The 17,553-nt window shown below is 44.7% G+C and overlaps 1 protein-coding gene and 1 long non-coding RNA gene across 3 annotated transcripts in view; one reads left to right on the forward strand and one right to left on the reverse strand.

Moving 5' to 3' along the window:
• Positions 1–10,573: 10,573 nt before the first annotated feature.
• Positions 10,574–17,553, forward strand: part of LOC104860568 — a 7,906-nt gene continuing 926 nt past the window's right edge. The window contains exons 1-5 of one of the 2 annotated variants that reach the window (XR_004517162.1): positions 10,574–10,811; positions 10,992–11,216; positions 14,340–14,408; positions 15,065–15,203; positions 15,784–15,928. This is a non-coding gene — a long non-coding RNA (uncharacterized LOC104860568). Of the gene's footprint in view, positions 10,812–10,991; positions 11,217–14,339; positions 14,409–15,064; positions 15,204–15,783; positions 15,995–17,553 lie in introns of those variants that run through there. The other variant, XR_779727.2, reaches the window with a different exon arrangement.
• Pdss2 (decaprenyl diphosphate synthase subunit 2) overlaps positions 11,241–17,553 on the reverse strand; it is a 273,893-nt gene continuing 267,580 nt past the window's right edge. Inside the window, exon 8 of the mRNA XM_033763426.1 lies at positions 11,241–12,247. Coding sequence (XP_033619317.1) covers positions 12,089–12,247 — 159 coding nt within the window. The 3' untranslated portion in view covers positions 11,241–12,088. The remainder of the gene's footprint in view (positions 12,248–17,553) is intronic.

Raw genomic sequence — 17,553 nt, forward strand, 5'->3', positions numbered from 1 at the left:
AAAAAAAAAAAAGCAAGGAAGAAAAATATAGGTGTTTAATGATTTAAAAAAGTAACTTTCTCTACCCATACTTTTCCACCTTGTCATCTCACATTCCTATGATAGAAAAAGGGATGAAAGTCTAAAAGAAATCTCAAATCAACCCCAGTATTTTAATTGATTAAATAAAAATTTAAAAAGCCCCCCCCCCTTGGTACTGGGAACTAAACCCAGGTCCTTCACATTGAGCTACATCTCCAGTCCTTTTATTTATTATTTTGAGACAGGATCTTGCTAAGTCAGTTGCCTAGGATGGGTTTGAACTTGTGATCCTCCTGCCTCAGCTTCCTGAGTAGTTGGGTTTATAGGCATTTGTCACCACTCTAAGTTAACCCTTTCTTGAATAGAAATTAATGATTATAAAGATACATGAAAAGTGTTTTGTAAAGATATTTCAAGAGAAATTTTCCATACTAACAGATACTCTATTCTGTTGATGGCTATCGAGAACAAAGTTGCACAAAATATAAATACTTTTCAATCGACAGACTTAGATGACATCATGGGTACTGTTATTCAAGAAATCATCATATTGCTGAGCATTGTAGTAGATGCCTCAATCCCAGCTCTCTGGGAGACTGAGGCAGGAAGATTATAAATTGGAGCCCAGCCTGGACAGCTTAGAAACTTAGTGAGACCATCTAAAAAATATTTTAAAAAGGGCTGGGGATGTAGCTCCGTGTGAAGGCCTTGGGTTCAATCCCCAGTACTATGAAAACAAACCCCCTATATGATGCCTTTCACTATCTTTATAACAATAATGTATGTGCAAAGAAAGTAAAATAATCTAAAAGATAATAGCATTTGTAAAGTAAGTAAAATCACCTTGATTTTGAGGGCTATTACTCTTATTTGAAACACTAACCTAAGAAATGCCAAAGTATAGGTTAAAGCAAATAGTATTTAGCAGGTTGCACAGAGCCGGCAAATAGACTTCTAATGGCGTGCTGGATCAGACGCATGAGCAGTGCCCGCCTGGAGTGCTTGCTGAGAAAAATCCTGAGGTTCCAGGAACAAAAGGGCTGTGAGTGATAGGCCAACCTCTCTGGGCTGGGCAGAGTCCAGTGAGGAGACTTGTCAAGTCGGGGGTGTATGGGGTCCTGGCCCACAGCACTCACTATCAACAGTAAATGTATTTGTCCCACATGTGACATTAAAATGAATCCAAAATTTATATCCAGTTCCATACCATGTGTTTGGTATGCCGTAGAAGTTTTAAAAATCACCTGTAAGCTGGCCTCAGCATTTGGGAGGTTTGGTGGGAGGATCTAAGTTGGAGGCCAGTCAGGGCAAATTAGTGCCATCCTGTCTTAAAATAATAAAAAGGGCTGGGACTGCAACTCAGTGGGACAGCACAGCTGTGGGCTTGATCTCCAACATGAGAAAAGAAGACCATCCCCGGACAGTCTGATATTCCTGGCAGGCTGCTGAGGGCCCTTAGAAGTCTGCAGGTCTCCAGACTGCGTTTGGTAAAGCCCACACCTAGAGGTGAACAGACATCAGAATGTCTGCATGTGTGCATGACAGCATTAACATTCAGAGAGGTTAAGTGACTGGCTGGTCACTCACAGAGCTGGGTTTGAAGACTCCGAATCTTGTTTCTTCACAAAGATTCTATCTATATTCTTCCACAGAGCAGTATCAGAGTTTCTGGGATTCAGGATTTGGTCCTAAATCACAGATCTGACAAAAGACATTGAGGGCAGCAGTGAAGCGCAGTTGTAGAGCGTGCCCTTGGCAGTTAGTGTGAAGACCTGTGCATGTGTGTGCGTGCACACATAGGAAGAAGAAGGAGAGGAGGAGGGAGGAGGAGGAGAGGAGAAAGAGGAGGAAGAGAGGAAGAAGAAGACAGTGGCAGCAGTAAAGAAGAAGACGGTAAAAGAAAATGAAGGCAAGTAGACTGGGAGCAATTATTTGCAAATCATATATCAAATAAAGAAGTTGATTCCAGAATATATAAAAACCGCTTATAATTTGCCAGGCACACGTCTGTAATCCCAGCACTTGGGAGGCTGAAGTTGGAGGATCATGGTGAGTTCAAGGCCAGCCTGGACTACATAATGAGATCCTGTCTCCAAACCTAACCAGCCCAACCCAACCCAACTCCCCCTCAAAGAAAAACCAAAAAAATGTTTATGACTCAAGAAGACAAACAGCCCAATGAATACGCAAAAGATCTGAACAGCCATTTTACCAAAGAAGATATACAAATGCCTACTATGCACATGAGAAGATGCCTAACATCATTATTTAGTAGAGAAATGCAAATGAAAACCATACCCTATCACCCCATTCCTACTAGAAGAGCTATAATAAAACTAATACATGGGCCGGGGATTTAGCTCAGTGGTTCGGGCACCTGCCTCGCAAGCTCAAGGATTCAAGTTCAATCCCTGGTACCAAAAATAAAGCAAAAAACCCACTGCTTTCTTTTAACACACGTTACAATTATTGTGACAAGGATAATATATGTTCCTTGTTAAAAAAAATCCAACCGTAAAGAACTGTATAAAATTAAAAAGTGGAAGTCCCAAGTTTGCCCTACTGCCCAACTTTTCTCCCCAAAGATTCTCTCATTTTGAGGAATTCGACATCCCTAATATATGTAAATAAAAATACAGAATAGCAAGCATTGGCAAGGATACAAAAAATTTGAAACCCTCATGTATTGCTGTGGAAATGTAAAATAATACAATTATTTTGGGAAACAGTTTGGCAATTTTTTTTGAAATTTCAAAATAGTTAAATGTATAATATGGCTCAGAAATTTTACTGATGGAGATCTGCCCAAGAGAAATGTCAAAGACTTCTTGAACATTCACGGCAGCATTATTGACAGTAGGTGAAAAGTAGAACCCCAATGACAATTAACTGATAAATGAATAAATAATATGCTATATATGACTACAATGGCATACTACTTAGCAAGAAAAAGAAATGAAGTGACAAATTTTACAGCATGGGTGAACTTCAAATTAACTGTGCTAAGCAACAGAAATTATAGTGAAAAGACTGATATGTATAATTCCATTTATAAGTGTCTAAAAAAGGCAAATCCATAGAGATACAGAGTAGACAGAGGAGCTGACTACAAATGGATCTTTTTATTTTTATTTATTTTTGAGACAGGGTCTCACTATGTAGTCCAGGCTGGCCCGGAACTCACAGAGATCTTTATTCCTCAGCCTCCAAGTGCTGGGATTACAGGTGCGGACCACCACGGCCAGCTGGATCTGTTAATTTTATAATTGGAGTTGTGGCTGGGTGTGGTGGCTCACACCTGTGATCTCTGCACTTGGGAGGCTGAGGACAAAGGATTGTGAGTTTGAGGCCGGACGGGGCTACACAGTGAGGGCCTGTCTGAAAAACAAAACAAACAAAAAAAACTGAATTGTGATGCTACAGCTTGGTAATTTACTAAAGAACTGAACTGTAAATTTAACTAGATTTCAATAAAGCTGTTTTTCAAAAGATGCAATCAGAACACACCTAAGCTTAAAAAAAAAAAAAAAGGAAGGAAGGAAGGTGAGCTTGGCACAGAAAGTACAAAGAGCAGCGAGGAAGCCCACGACACACAGGTCACATCCTACACACCAGAGGATGTAGGGGCTGCATGATTCATGACAGATGGAGGGGCTGGGAAAGGGGACGTCATTCAAATGCCAGACAGTGAGGAGCAACACAAAGCAGGCTCTGATGAGTGCTTTGGAGAAGGGGAGCTGGTCAGGGTAGAGTCCTTGGGATGAGGTTTGCTATTATTTGGAAATAGCTCCTCTGGGAATGCCCACGGAAGGGTGGTGTACAGTGAGGGGAGATGAGAGCAAGTGGATATTCAGGGGCAGGGCCTAGGGAGGGTAAGTAGGCCTGGGGCTAGGGTGCTCTTACTGGAGTGGGTTGGGTGATACGGGACTGGATTAATTCCCACAAGAATGGGTAGCACAGGCCTACAATCTCAGCCCTTGGGGAGGCTGAGGCAGGAAGATTGCTGTGCGTTCAAAGACAGCCTGGTCTACACAGTAAATTCAAGGCCAACCTGAATTACATAGTGAGAGCCTGTCTCAAAAAACCAAAACCAAACCAAACAAAAAAAAAAAACCCAAAATCAGCCGGGCGTGGTGGTGCACATCTGTGATCCCAGCACTCAGGAGGCTGAGGCAGGAGGATGCTGTGAGTTCTAGACCAGCCTGGGCTACATAGTGAGTTCCACGTCAATCTCAACTACATAGTGAGTACCCTGTCTCAAAAAACCAAAAACAACCAACCAATCAAACAAAACAAAGTAGAAAGAAAAAACAAATCAAGACAATCAAGTCAAACAGCATGAAAGATTTGACTCAAAGATTATTTTGGTTCTGCTGCCTTTCTTGAAAGGGCAAAATCCCGAGTTCAATTCCCAGTACCAAAAAAAAAAAAAAAAAAAAAAAAAAAAAAATTTGGCGGCTGGGTGTGGTGGCACATGCCTGTAATATCAGTACTCTAGGAGGACAGCAAATTCTAGCCCAGCGTGGGTAGTTTAGCAATTCAGTGAGAGTATATTGCAGAAAGAAAAAGGTCTGGAAATGTAACTCAGTTGGAAGGCCCTGGATTCAATCCCCATTAGTAAAAAAAAAAAAAAAAAAAGATTTGTTTCTCTTTGAACAAACCCTATGAGCTTCCTTCTCCCAGGTCTTTGAAAAACTGAGATGACTCTTCATCTCTTACAAAATAGTTTTGGCCACAAGAGAAAGTGCAGCTGGGCACAGAGGCACAGGCCAATAATCACAGCCCCCCGGGGAAGCTGAGGCAGGAGGATGGCCAGCTTGGGCACAGTGTGAATTCAGAAGGCCTGAACTACATAGTGAGACCCTGGCCTCAAAAACAAACAAACAAACAAACAAACAAACAATCCCTGACAACCAAAACAAAATAAACCAACAAACAAAAAAACAAGAGTTAGGGATATAGCTTGTATGAAGGCCTGAATTGAATCCCTGGTACTGCAACAAAACAAAACAAAAAAGCTGCCACAACCGAGTGAATGTCTGTTGTCAGTCTGAGAATGAACTTCAAGGGTTAGAGAAAATCGTTACAGTGAAGAGTGGCCAGCTGGGAACTTACATGATGCAAGATCTTGCAAAGTCCGCAGAGGCAAGAGGTCGCATTGGGCGTCATCTTACAGGAACAAGAAGCTCTAGGGCTGTGTCAGCTGAGAAGAATTCGAGTGAGGGTCTGAGGTAATTTATTTTATTTTCTGTACTGGGAAGGGAGCCCAGGGTCTCACACGCTAGGCAGGTGCTCTACCACTGAGCTGCAGGTCCAGCCTGAGGTCATTGGTTTTCTAATTTTCATGAGCTGGGGTGAGCCTGAAGGCACAATTTTCCAAGTGAGAGTTTTATTTAGTAGTGGATTTAGAGGTTGACTTATAAAGCTGTTTACATATCCTGTACCTATTTACACCAGAGAAACTGACCAGGTATAGACATTTAGATGCCTCACATTTTAAGCTAGTCATTAGTAATGGTTATGAAGGCTGCAGCACAATGAAAAAATACTCACACTGTATTCGATGAAAACAGCAAGAACCAAAGTTGAATCTATACTGTAATTATGACCAAGCAAAAAAAGATATATAAGGCAAAAAATGCTGGAGGAAATACAGGTGAGATGATGATATATTATTTTAGGGTGGTGATTGTAAATGGTTCCCCCTCCATTTTCCAAATCTTCTTTAAATTGGTTACTTAGGAGTGTTTAAAAAGGTGAAATAGGGCTGGGGATTTAGCTCAGTGGTTCTGCTGCCTGCTTCACAAGCACAAGGACCTGAGTTTGAATCCCAGTACCAAAAAAAAAAAAAAAAAATGTTGCTAAAAAGGTGAAATAGGCCAGGTGTGGTGGCACACGCCTGGAATCTCAACACTCAGGAGGCTGAGGCAGGAGCATCACTGGGAGTTTGAGACCAGCCTGGGCTACACAGTGAGTTCAAGGCCAGCTTGACCTGCATAGTGGGACCGTGACTCAAAGAAAAGAAAGGTGAAATAAAAGAAAGTGAAAGGCCAGCTACCTGCAAAGTGATCCTCAAGGTAGGGGGAGCCTCAGGCCTTGTTTGTGCACAGACATGCAGTGAGAGGCTCCCTGTCCGCTACCGGATACGAGCAGCTCAAACAGAGAGGTAGACACGGTTTCCCATGAACACAGGGTGGCTCCAACAGAAAGGACAAAAGCACATGCTGGAGAAACATTCTTTCTACCAAGAGGAAGCAATCTAGATCAAAGGCAAACACTGCTCCTGCAGGTGAGGCCTAGCTTCGCTTCAGAGCTGCAGCAGGGGCTGAGTTTGGGGGTGGGGTGTGGGGGTGGGTGGTCCACTTCAGGGCCACTTCCCCTAGGTGACACCTCGTGTTGGGTCGCCATTAGACGTCCATGATCCTGGGCCGGGGATTTAATTCAGTGGTGCCACCACCTGCCTCGCAAAGTGCAAGGTCCCAAGTTCAATCCTGGTACCAAAAAAAAGAAATTCGTGATCTTCCTGCACCTGCCTGCCAAATGTGAGGCCCTGAGTTCGATTCCCAGTACCAAAAACAACAAAAGTCTGTGATCTTCCTAATGGAAAGGAAGGACTCATCTCAAAGAATGAAACAGCTAATTGGAGAAGAGATCAGGACTGAAGGTAGGACAAGAAGACAGAAATGATTAGCTTGTCAGAATGTTTTTTGGTGTTGCTTTCTTCCTTATAGGGATTGAACCAGGGCCTGGTTAGGGAATGCTCTCAGCGAGCTACATGTTGTGTGTTTCTAAGAGTGCAAGCAACTTTGTTACTCATAACACCATTAACAGCAACAGGAATTATTAATAGTAACAGGATGAGTCTTCAACTTCAAACCTTTTATCATTTAAAAACAGATGATGGCCAGCATGATGGCACAAGCCTTTAAGAAGAGGCAGGAGAATCCCACGTCTTCTAGATTGAGAGATCATATTTAGGGTACAAGAGAGAAATCCTGCAGCTTTCATTGGTTGGAGGGGGTATGAGCCAGGGATTTAGCTCAGTGGTTCCGGCGCCTGCCTCGCAAGCACAAGGGCCTGAGTTCGATCCCCGGTACAAAAAAAAAAAAAAAAAAAAAGGTGAATACAGGGCTACTCCACTGCTGAGCTACAACCCCAGGCCTTTCTATTTTTTATCTAGAGGAAGGGTCTTGCTAAATTGCTCAGGTAGGCCTTGAACTTGTGCTCCTCCTGCCTCAGCCTCCTGAGTAGCTGGGATTAACAATAGTATTTCAAAGTGGCAAACAAAGAAGCAGGAAAGGATCGTGCAAAACTATGAACTCTAGGAAAGCGCTAGAAAAGGCTATTCTGAAAAGCAAGGTTCTCCTCCACGGTGATGGACCCTCTAATTAGTGAGTGTCTTTTTTTTTTTTTTAAGTACCCTTTGGCTACAATTCTGTTCACACAAGTCCCCAGAGACATGCTTGGTATAGCGCCTTTGTTTCAAAAGATCATTGAGGATTACTGAGATTTTTTTCTGCCACTGAAGTTCAATGAGTTGTAGACACTGGGCCTAAAGAGTCCTATGTCTATTTGGAGCATTTTTGCTAATACAGATGCCTGTTAGTCAAGGTGGGTGTTCCGGTCTTGGCCACAGTAATAACACTGTCATAGATAAGGTACAGTCACAAGCATTTGGGAACAAGGCTGAACGAATCAAACAATGTCACCCATCATTTATTTTCAGGCGTGACACCTGAAATGTGGTTAGCCACTTGATATAAACCAGAAAACTTGGAGGTTGGGGATTGTAGCTCAGTGGTGCCACCGCCTGCCTCGAAAGCGCAAGGTCCTGAGTTGATCCCTGGGACCAAAAAAACAAAAAACAAACCCCAAAACTTGAAAAGAATTTAGTGCTATCTTCAGTACAACAAAGTTAATGCACTTAATGATGGTCATAATCTTTATATTCTTTCAAAGTAACTAATCACAAATGGCAAATAGCTTATTATCTAATCAGTATATAATTCATATTGTTCCTATGCCAGAAATGGACTTTTCTAGGTTGAAGACTTTAAAAGATTTAGGGGCATGGGGGTGTAGCTTGGCAGGTGGAAACTTGCCTAGCATATATGGGGAACTAGTTTGATTACCAGCACTTCAAAAATAAAGAAAATAGAAGATTTAGTAGGTCAGGAAACTGTAGTTTCTGGAGAAATAGAATTGAAATGTTCAGACAAAAGAGGTTCTTGGGGAGGAGGAAGAAAGAAGGGTAGTGAGAGGAGAACCAGGAGCAAGATGGGTCCCATGCCCAGCTTCAGCCTGAATGTGCAAGCAGGTAAGGGTGGGTGGCGGGACAGGGCCTGGAGACATTACCTGTGAGTGCCCAGAAGCCCTTTCAGGAGAGTGGAGCCAGGAGGCCCCGAGGGGTCTGTCGCACAAGTATTCTGGCCTTGGTCTAGATGTGGGAATCGGCAAGGAAAGACCAACTGTAAAAGGTAAGGAGTGTGGAGACTCTAAGAAGCATTGTTAAACTGGGAAAGAGAAAAGAGGTGGAGGAACACACAGGGAAACGCAAGGAATTTTAAACACAGGAGCACCAGAGTCAGCAGAGGAGAAACCCGAGATGTAAGCACAGAGATGCAAAGAGATGGGAGGAAACAGGCCTGAGGTCTTCACAAAGGAGGAAAGAGAAGCTGGCAAGACAGGGCTGGACCCAGAAAGGCCTTCAGGGGTGAGGTGGGGTTAAGTCTGGTGGGCAGGGTAGCCTTCTGTCTGCGGAGGGGAGAATGATACTACCTCAGAGTCTGGTTGAGGGACGGAAACAGGAGAGTATAGTGCGGCTCAATGGCACCCAGGAGGAGGCGGAGGCAGGAAGATCAAAGCCTGGGCAATTTAGGGACTTAGGACCCTGCCTCAAAGTAAAAAATAAAAAAGGGATTGGGATGTTGGTCAGTGCCCTGGATTCAATCTCCAGTACCAAAAACAAAAACAAACAAACAACCCCCCCAAAACAAACACCCTCAAACAAAAAAACACCAACCATCCAACCAACCAAACAAAAACACAGAAATCCTCACCGATGTACCCACTGTTACATTTAAAAATTTGCAGCATTAGGGCTGGGGATTTAGCTCAGTGGTTCTGCCGCCTGCCTCTGAAGTGCAAGGGCCTGAGTTGGGTCCCTAGTACCAAAACAAAACAACAAAAACTGTTTAAAAAAACTGCAGCATTTTTGGGAAGCTGGAGCAGGAGGCTTACTGGGAGTTCCAGGCCAGCCTGTACTAAATAGGGAGACCCTGTCTCAAAAATCCACATAAGTAGCAAATAAATGAAAAACTGGCAGAGAGGAGAGTACAGGTGGGCTCACAAGGTCTGAAGTACAGTTTGAGAGGAGGTGGTGGAGGGAAACAGGAAGATGGCTCCTGAATGAGATCTTCCCTCCAGAGAGGAACTGGGCCTGGGGAGGAGGGAAGGGAGCCAGGGAGACTTCCAGGGCCCTGGACTCTACCTATTCCCCACCTTTTCCAGCCACGCCCAGGGGCAGGCTGAGAGGCTGAATAAGGAATTCCGGGGGCCCACACTTCTCCTTAGGAATGTCTGACATTGTAAGAATTTAGTATGAACCGGTCGTGGCACACATCTGTAATCCCAGCACTCCGGAGGCTGAGGCAGGAGGATCGCTGTGAGTTCGAGACCATCCTGGGCTACACAGTGAATTCCAGGGGGTCTGAACTGACCCTGTCTCAAAACAAACACAAGACAACAACAAAAAAAGAATTTAGTATGAGCTATGAAGTAAATGTCCCAGAAAAAGGCACTTAGAAAAAGGCCATCGGTATTTCATATTTTATTTTGCTACGCTGGGGATTGGACCCTGGCTAGACAAGCATTATACCACTGGGCCACACCTCCTGCCCTTTTAAATTTTATTTTGAGACAGGGTCTCCCTAAATCTAAGCTGGCCTCGAACTTACAATCTTTCTGCCTCAGCCTCAGGAGTAGCTGAGAATACAGGTGTGTGGCATCACGTCTGGCAGTGCATACTTTAGCGGGATCTGGCAACCCATCGGGTTTATAAAACCTTGCCGAAACGCCAAGGGCTCGGGTGGAGAGCGGCCCGGAGCCTCCCCGAAGGCGGAGCCAGAGGACTGTCACTCAGCAGTGGGGGCGGGGCTCCCGCTCCCCGGCATCCCCCAACCTGAGCCCGGCTGGCACGGAAAAGGGCCCAAAGGTCCCAAAGAAAGCATCCGGGTGGGTGTAAGTACAAGCGTCCACAGGGCCAGTCCTGCAAGTGAGAGCTAGGTCACCTGAGGTTGCCTGGGCAGCCGAGCGAGCTCACCATTTTTCTGCTTTACCTAGAACATTATTTTGGGTTTTGCCTTGTCTCCTCCCGGAATCTCACACATTTGCTATGTAAACAGTCAGAAATAGTAAACCTTTAGGAAATACACCTGGGAGGGACTTTACGATGATCTCATTTTGCAGATGAAGGCATTGAGCCCCAGAGGGAAGTGACTTGCTCAAGGTCACGCGGCAGCCGGATGTAACCGTAGCTCAGGCGCTCGGGCTCCCCACTGTGCCACCGTAGGTTCCCCTAAATTCCCTGCCGTCCCCGCAAGGCACAGAGGCCAGACTCCTCCTGTGTGCGGGTTAATGATTACAATCCAGCCGGGCCACAGCCGTGGTGGTTACTGATTAAGCCGTTTTCAGAGCGAAACGACGCTTCCAGCGGGAGTGGAGCGTTCTTGCGTGAAAGCTGGGGGCCGGCAGATTGTATTAGCATGAACTGTAGAATTATAATATTTCAAGTAAGTTTAAAATATTTCGTAATACAATACCTTAACCTCCGTAGCTTTACACATTCTCTTCACTGCATGCCGCATGCTGGGCCCTGATAAAACTTTTAGGGAGAGGAATTGAAAATAACCCCAGTTAGTGTTTGAGGGAAGTAGGTAATAAAATCTGTTTGCTGTGTTCGCTGTCTCCAGATAGGGTTGTAATTACACCACAGAAGGAAGAAAGGCAGCTGAGCCTCAAACTTGATCGTATAAACTCAGCCTTCTTGTCAGTGGCGCTCTCGTATTCCATGCCTGCAAACCGCAAAACTCCGCTCCTGCGATTGCAGTGTGGGATCTGATGCTGTGCCGCTTGGTTCTTTCTGTCACTGGACGTCTGTGGTTCCAGACCCAAATCTGACAGGTGAAATTTCACAGGTAAGGTTAAAAGAAAACTCTTACCAATGGGCTCTCCGGTACAACAATTGTATTTCTGAAACTTGTAAAAATTAGAGGTATTCCCTGAACCAGAGTATTACAAATGAATATAATTCATTTGAAAAAAGCTTTTCATTGTAAAAAATTGTTTCTTTGAAATGTGTTTGGAGAAAAAAACCCGATCTTCGAGAAACAATTTCTAATATAACCACGTTAACATTTGATAACATTTTAATCTGTTATTTCAAGTATTTGGCAACTTTCCAGCAGTCCCCCCCTCCCCGCCTTACAAAGACCATTATGTGCATAATATATTCATGTTGTAGCTATAAAATCAGAGACACCATGGCAAGACAAAGAAAGTGTATTTTCCCTTCATGCAGGGCACCCTTCTCCCTCGTGGCACGCTGGTTGCTGGCCTTTGATCTGCCAGTCCTCCTGGCTGGCACCCACAATGCTTCCCCAACACCTACAGCTCCCACTTGCTCTGCTTTCTCCAGAAGACAAACCACAGGCCACCGCCCTGGCGCCATCCCTGGCCCGGTCCAATCAATAAGGACTTATTTCCTGTCCATTTGCTGAGGTCACGGGAGTGGATCTCATTAATTATTTCTGCTACTGCAGCCTCAAGTGTGCTTCTGGCTTGACAAGTGAAAACTGCTTGACCTTTTTTTCTTCTCATTTTGTTTGCAGCTGATTCCAAAAAGGCGGCAGGTTCATTTAGCAATGTGATGAAAGGCAGGAAAAATATGCGTATGTTCTTAAAGTCATTCATGTATTTAGCTATTTTGTAACCAAAGCTCCTCCATCACCTCACTCCTCACTCCTTAGGCTTTTCAGCTCAGGAACAGTAGTGACTTTTTAGTCTGGTGTCATGAAAATCTGGTCACCGCAAACACGATGTTTTCTAAAGCTGATCTGGCCTCCGAGGGAGAGAAGCTCTCCAGGGCTTCCAGTGCCTTGTTTCCATGGTAACGACACAGGTCAATAGCTGAAGTCACACCTTTGCCAGCTTTGATTGTTTCTCGTAACTGGTAAGAAAAGACATGCACAATAAAAGTCAGTTTTTAGGCTGTACAGTAAGGATCACAATTAAATGGGGGGGGTGAGAAGGGAGAAACAGTATATACTCAGTCTTTCTGCTTCCTTATGTTGAGGTGTTTAAAGAGGCCATCATTCCCCAGTGATCTCCAGGCAGGAATGCTCCCCTAGGCTGCTCGCCTCTGTGTTCAGAGCAGCACAATAGGCTCCAATCAGCCTAATTACACCTCCTGCCCAACTCCCCCTGCTGATAGGTTGAAATGTGCCACGCTGGGGGTGGAGTAATAAAAGTGGAGGGCATTTACATCTCTGGCATTCTGAATTCAGCAGCCTGATGTTCTCCTGTGAGGAAACCTTCACTAACATCGTAGTTCATAACTTTCTTTTTAAAATGCCATATGCGCTGGGTGTGGTCGCCTATGCCTGTAATCCCAGCACACAGGAGGCTGAGGCAGAAGGATTGCCACGAGTTTGAGGCTGGTCTGAGCTAAAGAGTGAGTTCAAGGCCAGCCTGAACTATATAGTGAGACTGTCTCAAAAAAAAAAAAAAAAAAAAGAGCCGTGTATGTTTTTCCTTTTTTTTGGGGGGGGGATAGTGTCTCAATAAGTAGGTTCAGGCTAGCCTGGAATTTGCAGTGATCCTCTCAGTCTCCTCAGTGCGGGGATTACAGGCATAAGTTACCATGCCCAGGTCAAATGCTGTATGTTGGCATAATAGTTTATATGAAAATTCAAGAAAGACATATCTTTAGACCTGAGTGTGATGTATTTAAAATTAAAAAGATTTATTTGAGGAGAATAAACTAGAACTACCCTTTCTAAAAAATAAATTTGCTGATAAATGAAGCTGGCTTCTCAAAGTTCTTTGGTCACCAGAAAAGGTCAATAAAATGGTTACTCCTTAGAGCTGGAAAGGACTGTTATTTGCTCTCCCTGCTTTCCTTTGTGCCAGTTCCCCCTTCTCCTCCTCAGCAAACGTGTGCCTCCCTTCCTAAACCAGGAGCTGGGAGTCTTTTCCCCAGGATGAGACTGGCAGAGCCAGGTGTCCAGCTGTGCTCTGGCTTGTGGACAACGAACTTTACTCTGGGCTGCAGCACTGGCCGGTCCTCAGAGGTCCCTATGGGCTTGGAGCAGCCACACTGGAGGTGTCGTCTGCGCGGGTCTCCAGGTGGCTGCGGTGAGCGCCAGGTGCCTCTCTGGCCTGTGATAGGCACGTGGTGTGGCAGGAGGGCCAACTTTGCAGTCTTCTGCAGAAACTGAGCTCACCTCTATCCACTTTCACTGATAGCGAGTCTGCTCTGTTGCCCTTGGAGCTGTACGCTTCTTCCCACTGCCGATACAGTAGTAAAGGCTCTTGGCCTCTCTCTCCTGGGTTAGCTTTGCAGTCACCTCCTAAAGAGCTTTCCCACCACCAGTTCTGCCCCTGGACTCCATCCGCTATGCCACGCTGCCAAATCTTTCTTGGTACCGGGGATTGAACTCGGGACCTTGCGCTTGCGAGGCAGGCGGCAGAACCACTGAGCTAAATCCCTGGCCCATATGCTGCCAAATCTTGATGAAATGCAAATACGATCTTCCTTAAAGTCCCTCAGTAGTCTTAAGGGAAAAGCCCACACTCTTTCAGGATACGATGAAATCCTTTCTGCAGTATGGCTCTTAACTGGCTCCATCTTCCTAGCCTCTCCCCCCTTTAACCAGTATTTAGAGGATGTAGTAGTTCTCAGAGCCGCTCTACCATCTCTCCTGGGGCGGACCCCTCCCCAGTCTTGCGTGAGCATGGATGCACTCAAGATGAAGTGAGAGGGGCCCCTCTTCCTCTGGGCTCCCGGAGTACCTGGGTACACCTGGTGCACAGCATTATTATACAGTGCTGTATTTTAATTTTCTACTCACTCTTCAGGAGACTGCGAACTACCAACTGCATAATGCATAAAACAAACAAATAAAATAAATATACTGGTTTTCTTTTTCGGCGGTTTGGAGAAACTCAGTGACTCAAGATCACAGAAGGAGCGGAGGCCATGCTTCCTGCTGCCTTGTCTGAGGCACCTAACACTAAAACAGACCCTCACCCCCCCACAGATGCATCCTCTCCACATGTGGACTCTGGAACTATTTCCCTGGTCTCCTGTCAATCACCAGGGCATAAAGGTACTAAAATGGCGCTGGGGAGCAGAGGTAGCCAGATTCAAACTCGCATTCTGGCTTTAAAATTTCAAGAAAGCCACTTACCCATTCTTGTCCTGAGGATAATATCAGTCCTTTGTGGGACTACTGGGGGCTATGTGAGAGAGCACAGAGACTTTGACAGTCTGAATCGCTGTCCATGCTCAGTGAGGCTGTGAAAACCAGGCACAGATGGCTTAGTTCTCTCTCAGGTCCTTAGCTATTGCCAAAAAAGCCAAGGGTCCTAAAGACAGAAAGAATACCCCACTTTTTTTTTTTCTGTACTAGGATGGAGCCCTGTGCATTGAGCCACATCCCCAGCTTCCCCCTCCTTGGTGAGACAGGGTCTCATTAAATTGCTAAATTGCCCAGGCTGGGTTTGAACTCACAGTCCTCCTCCTTAGGCTCCCAGAGTGTTGTGATTACAGGTGTCTGCCACCAGCCCAGCTTGTTTTCATTATCTATGATCTTCCAAACCTAATCAGGACAAGCCCACGTTCTCCTGGTCTAGACGTGTAGGTTCGAAACTGCAGGGATGGGAATACTTGCGTGAGCAGATTAGATGTTCCGTTTACAAGTGCTAGTTGAGCACCTACTATTTATAAAGAGTAGAATGTGCCTTCTCTGCTTTATGGATCAAGAGCTAATTAAGGACAAACTGTGAGCAGCAGCACAAACCCAGAGTACAACGTGGGAAGGATGGAGCTGTTCAACGGAACGAGAGGGCAACTTCAACTGCATGAGACTGCAGGAAGCCTGGCAGAGCACGGTGTGCGGCAGGTACTGTGCGAGTGCTGTTAGACAGATACGGGGCCAGGTCACTTGGGGAACGAGAGCAGCTGAGCAAAGGCGCAGAGCAGACCCAAGTGCAGTGTCCAGGGAACAGAAGTAGATTGGTATGGCACAGCTTGCAGGGTCAGGGTTCAGAGGACCAGGCTAAGAAACTTGTACTTTCTTTTCAATATTTTATTATAACATTAAAAAAATACAGAAAAGTTAGCGGGGCATGCTAGTGCACACCTAATCCCACACTCTGGGTGGGTGAGGCAGGAGGATCACAAGTTTGAGCCTGGGCAACGTAACGAGTTCAATACCAACCTCAACCAACCCTAGCAAGACTGCCTTAAAAAAATACAAAGTAAATAAGCGAATAAATAAAAATTCAAAAAAATATGAAAAAGGGTGGGGAATGTAGTTCAGCAAGGAGGCCCAGGCCTTAATCCTCAGAACCACAAATGAACAAACTCACCAACTCAGAAAAGCTGAAAGAGTACGGCCCTGGCCTAAAGGTGTTTCTGTCTATAAAGTTTTGTGGGAACATAACCACGTCTATTTGTTGTCTTTTCTTCCGCCTTCACAGACAGAGCTGCTGACTCCTGGACGCGCACAATGAATGACCATACGTCCTCAAGCTGGATTCAGCCCTCCTTAAACTTTGCCAGTTTGATTCTACCCATGCAGCCATGTTTGTTTCTGAGCTGTTTAAAAAATAAGCCGTGGGCACAGTATGTTGTAAATTAGTTGGGGCAGGGGCTGTTGCAGCATTTGCGTTTTATGGTATAACATTCTTACATGGCTGACTGTGAATTGCTGACGGTCATGGGATCATAATCCCTGTGTCTTTTTTTTTTTTTAAACATTTTAAATCCCTGAGTCTTTAACAACAGGCTCAGGGGTGTGATAGTGCATACCTGTAATCCCAGCACTTGGGAGGCTGAGGCAGGAGGATCACTGCAAGTTTGAGGTCAGCCTGGGCTACACAGTGAGTTCAAGGCCAGTCTGAGCTACTTGTTGAGACCTTGTCTCAAAAAAAAAAAAAAAAAAAAAAGGAAAACAGAACAAAAACAAACCAAAAACAGGCATGGTCTGGGCACATCATTGGTGGAGGATGCTAGGCCTTCTTTTGATGTGTGTCTCCTAAGACTGGAACATCCTTGTACACAGTCACAAAACTATCATCACAGCTAGGAAAGTAGAGAAATATGTCTAGTTCACATGCAAACATCAACTAGTTCCAAAACTTTTTAAAGCCAATTTTTAATTTTCTCTTTTTTTCACAGTATTGGGGATCGAACCCAGGGCCTTTGCACTGAGCTACACCCCAGCCCTTTTAATTTTTTCATTTTGAAACAATTCTTGTTAAATTTTCTGTGTGGGACTTGCCTCTAGGGAGTGTGGGATTAGATGAACACCACAACATCTGGCCCAGCCATTTTTCAAATCACGATCAGTTGATACGTCATGCTCGTTTGCAGTGACACTTTAAACTCCTTTTTCCCTCTGCTGTGACACTTGCAGTTTGAAATGACCAGGCAGTATTATAGAATGTTGTACAGTCTAAATTTCTATGGCTTTTTCATTTTAGTTTGCTCCTCTATGAGCTTTCTTCAGCCAGGCCCAAGTGAACATTTTTTTTTTTTTTTTTAATTTTTTTGAGTACATAATGACTACATTAACTATGATGAGTTGGCACCTGTACCTAATTAATTAAATATATGCTGTGGCTAATAAAGTATTTAATCCTATGATGAGGCTGAAATCCCAGCACTCAGGAGGCTGAGGCAGGAGAATTGCCACAAGTTCAGAAACATCCTGGACTACACAGTGAATTCAAGGCCAGCTTGAATTACATAGCAAGACGACCCTGTCTCAAAATAAAAACAAAAAACCCCACAAAAACAAAAACAAAAACAAAACAGTCCTAGCTCAGTGGTTCAGTGCTTGCGTACTACACGTGAGACCCTGGTTTGATTCCTAGAACTGGGGAACAAATTGAACTCTATGATGAAGGATAATTCAGGTAAGTGTAAAACAGGAACCAGAAAGATAAGTCCTAAAGACTTCACTCCTCTCACATAATGACTACAATGAAATCCACGAAGATACAAATAATAAGCCATAAATGAAATGCAGTTTTACTCCGCAAACCAGTATAGGTGACAAGGTTATCTTGACAAGAACAACCATGCCCTTTAATGTGATAAGCAGCAAGCCGGGCATGGTGGCACATGCCTATAATCCCAGCACTTGGGAGGCTGAGGCAGGAGGATCGCTGTGAGTTCGAGACCAGCCTGGGCTACATAGTGAGTTCCAGGTTAGTCTCAACTACATAGTGAGTCTCAAAAAAAAA

The sequence above is a fragment of the Fukomys damarensis genome, unplaced genomic scaffold (assembly GCF_012274545.1).
Source record: "Fukomys damarensis isolate Sample0158 unplaced genomic scaffold, DMR_v1.0_HiC HiC_scaffold_14, whole genome shotgun sequence".
Taxonomy (NCBI): domain Eukaryota; kingdom Metazoa; phylum Chordata; class Mammalia; order Rodentia; family Bathyergidae; genus Fukomys; species Fukomys damarensis.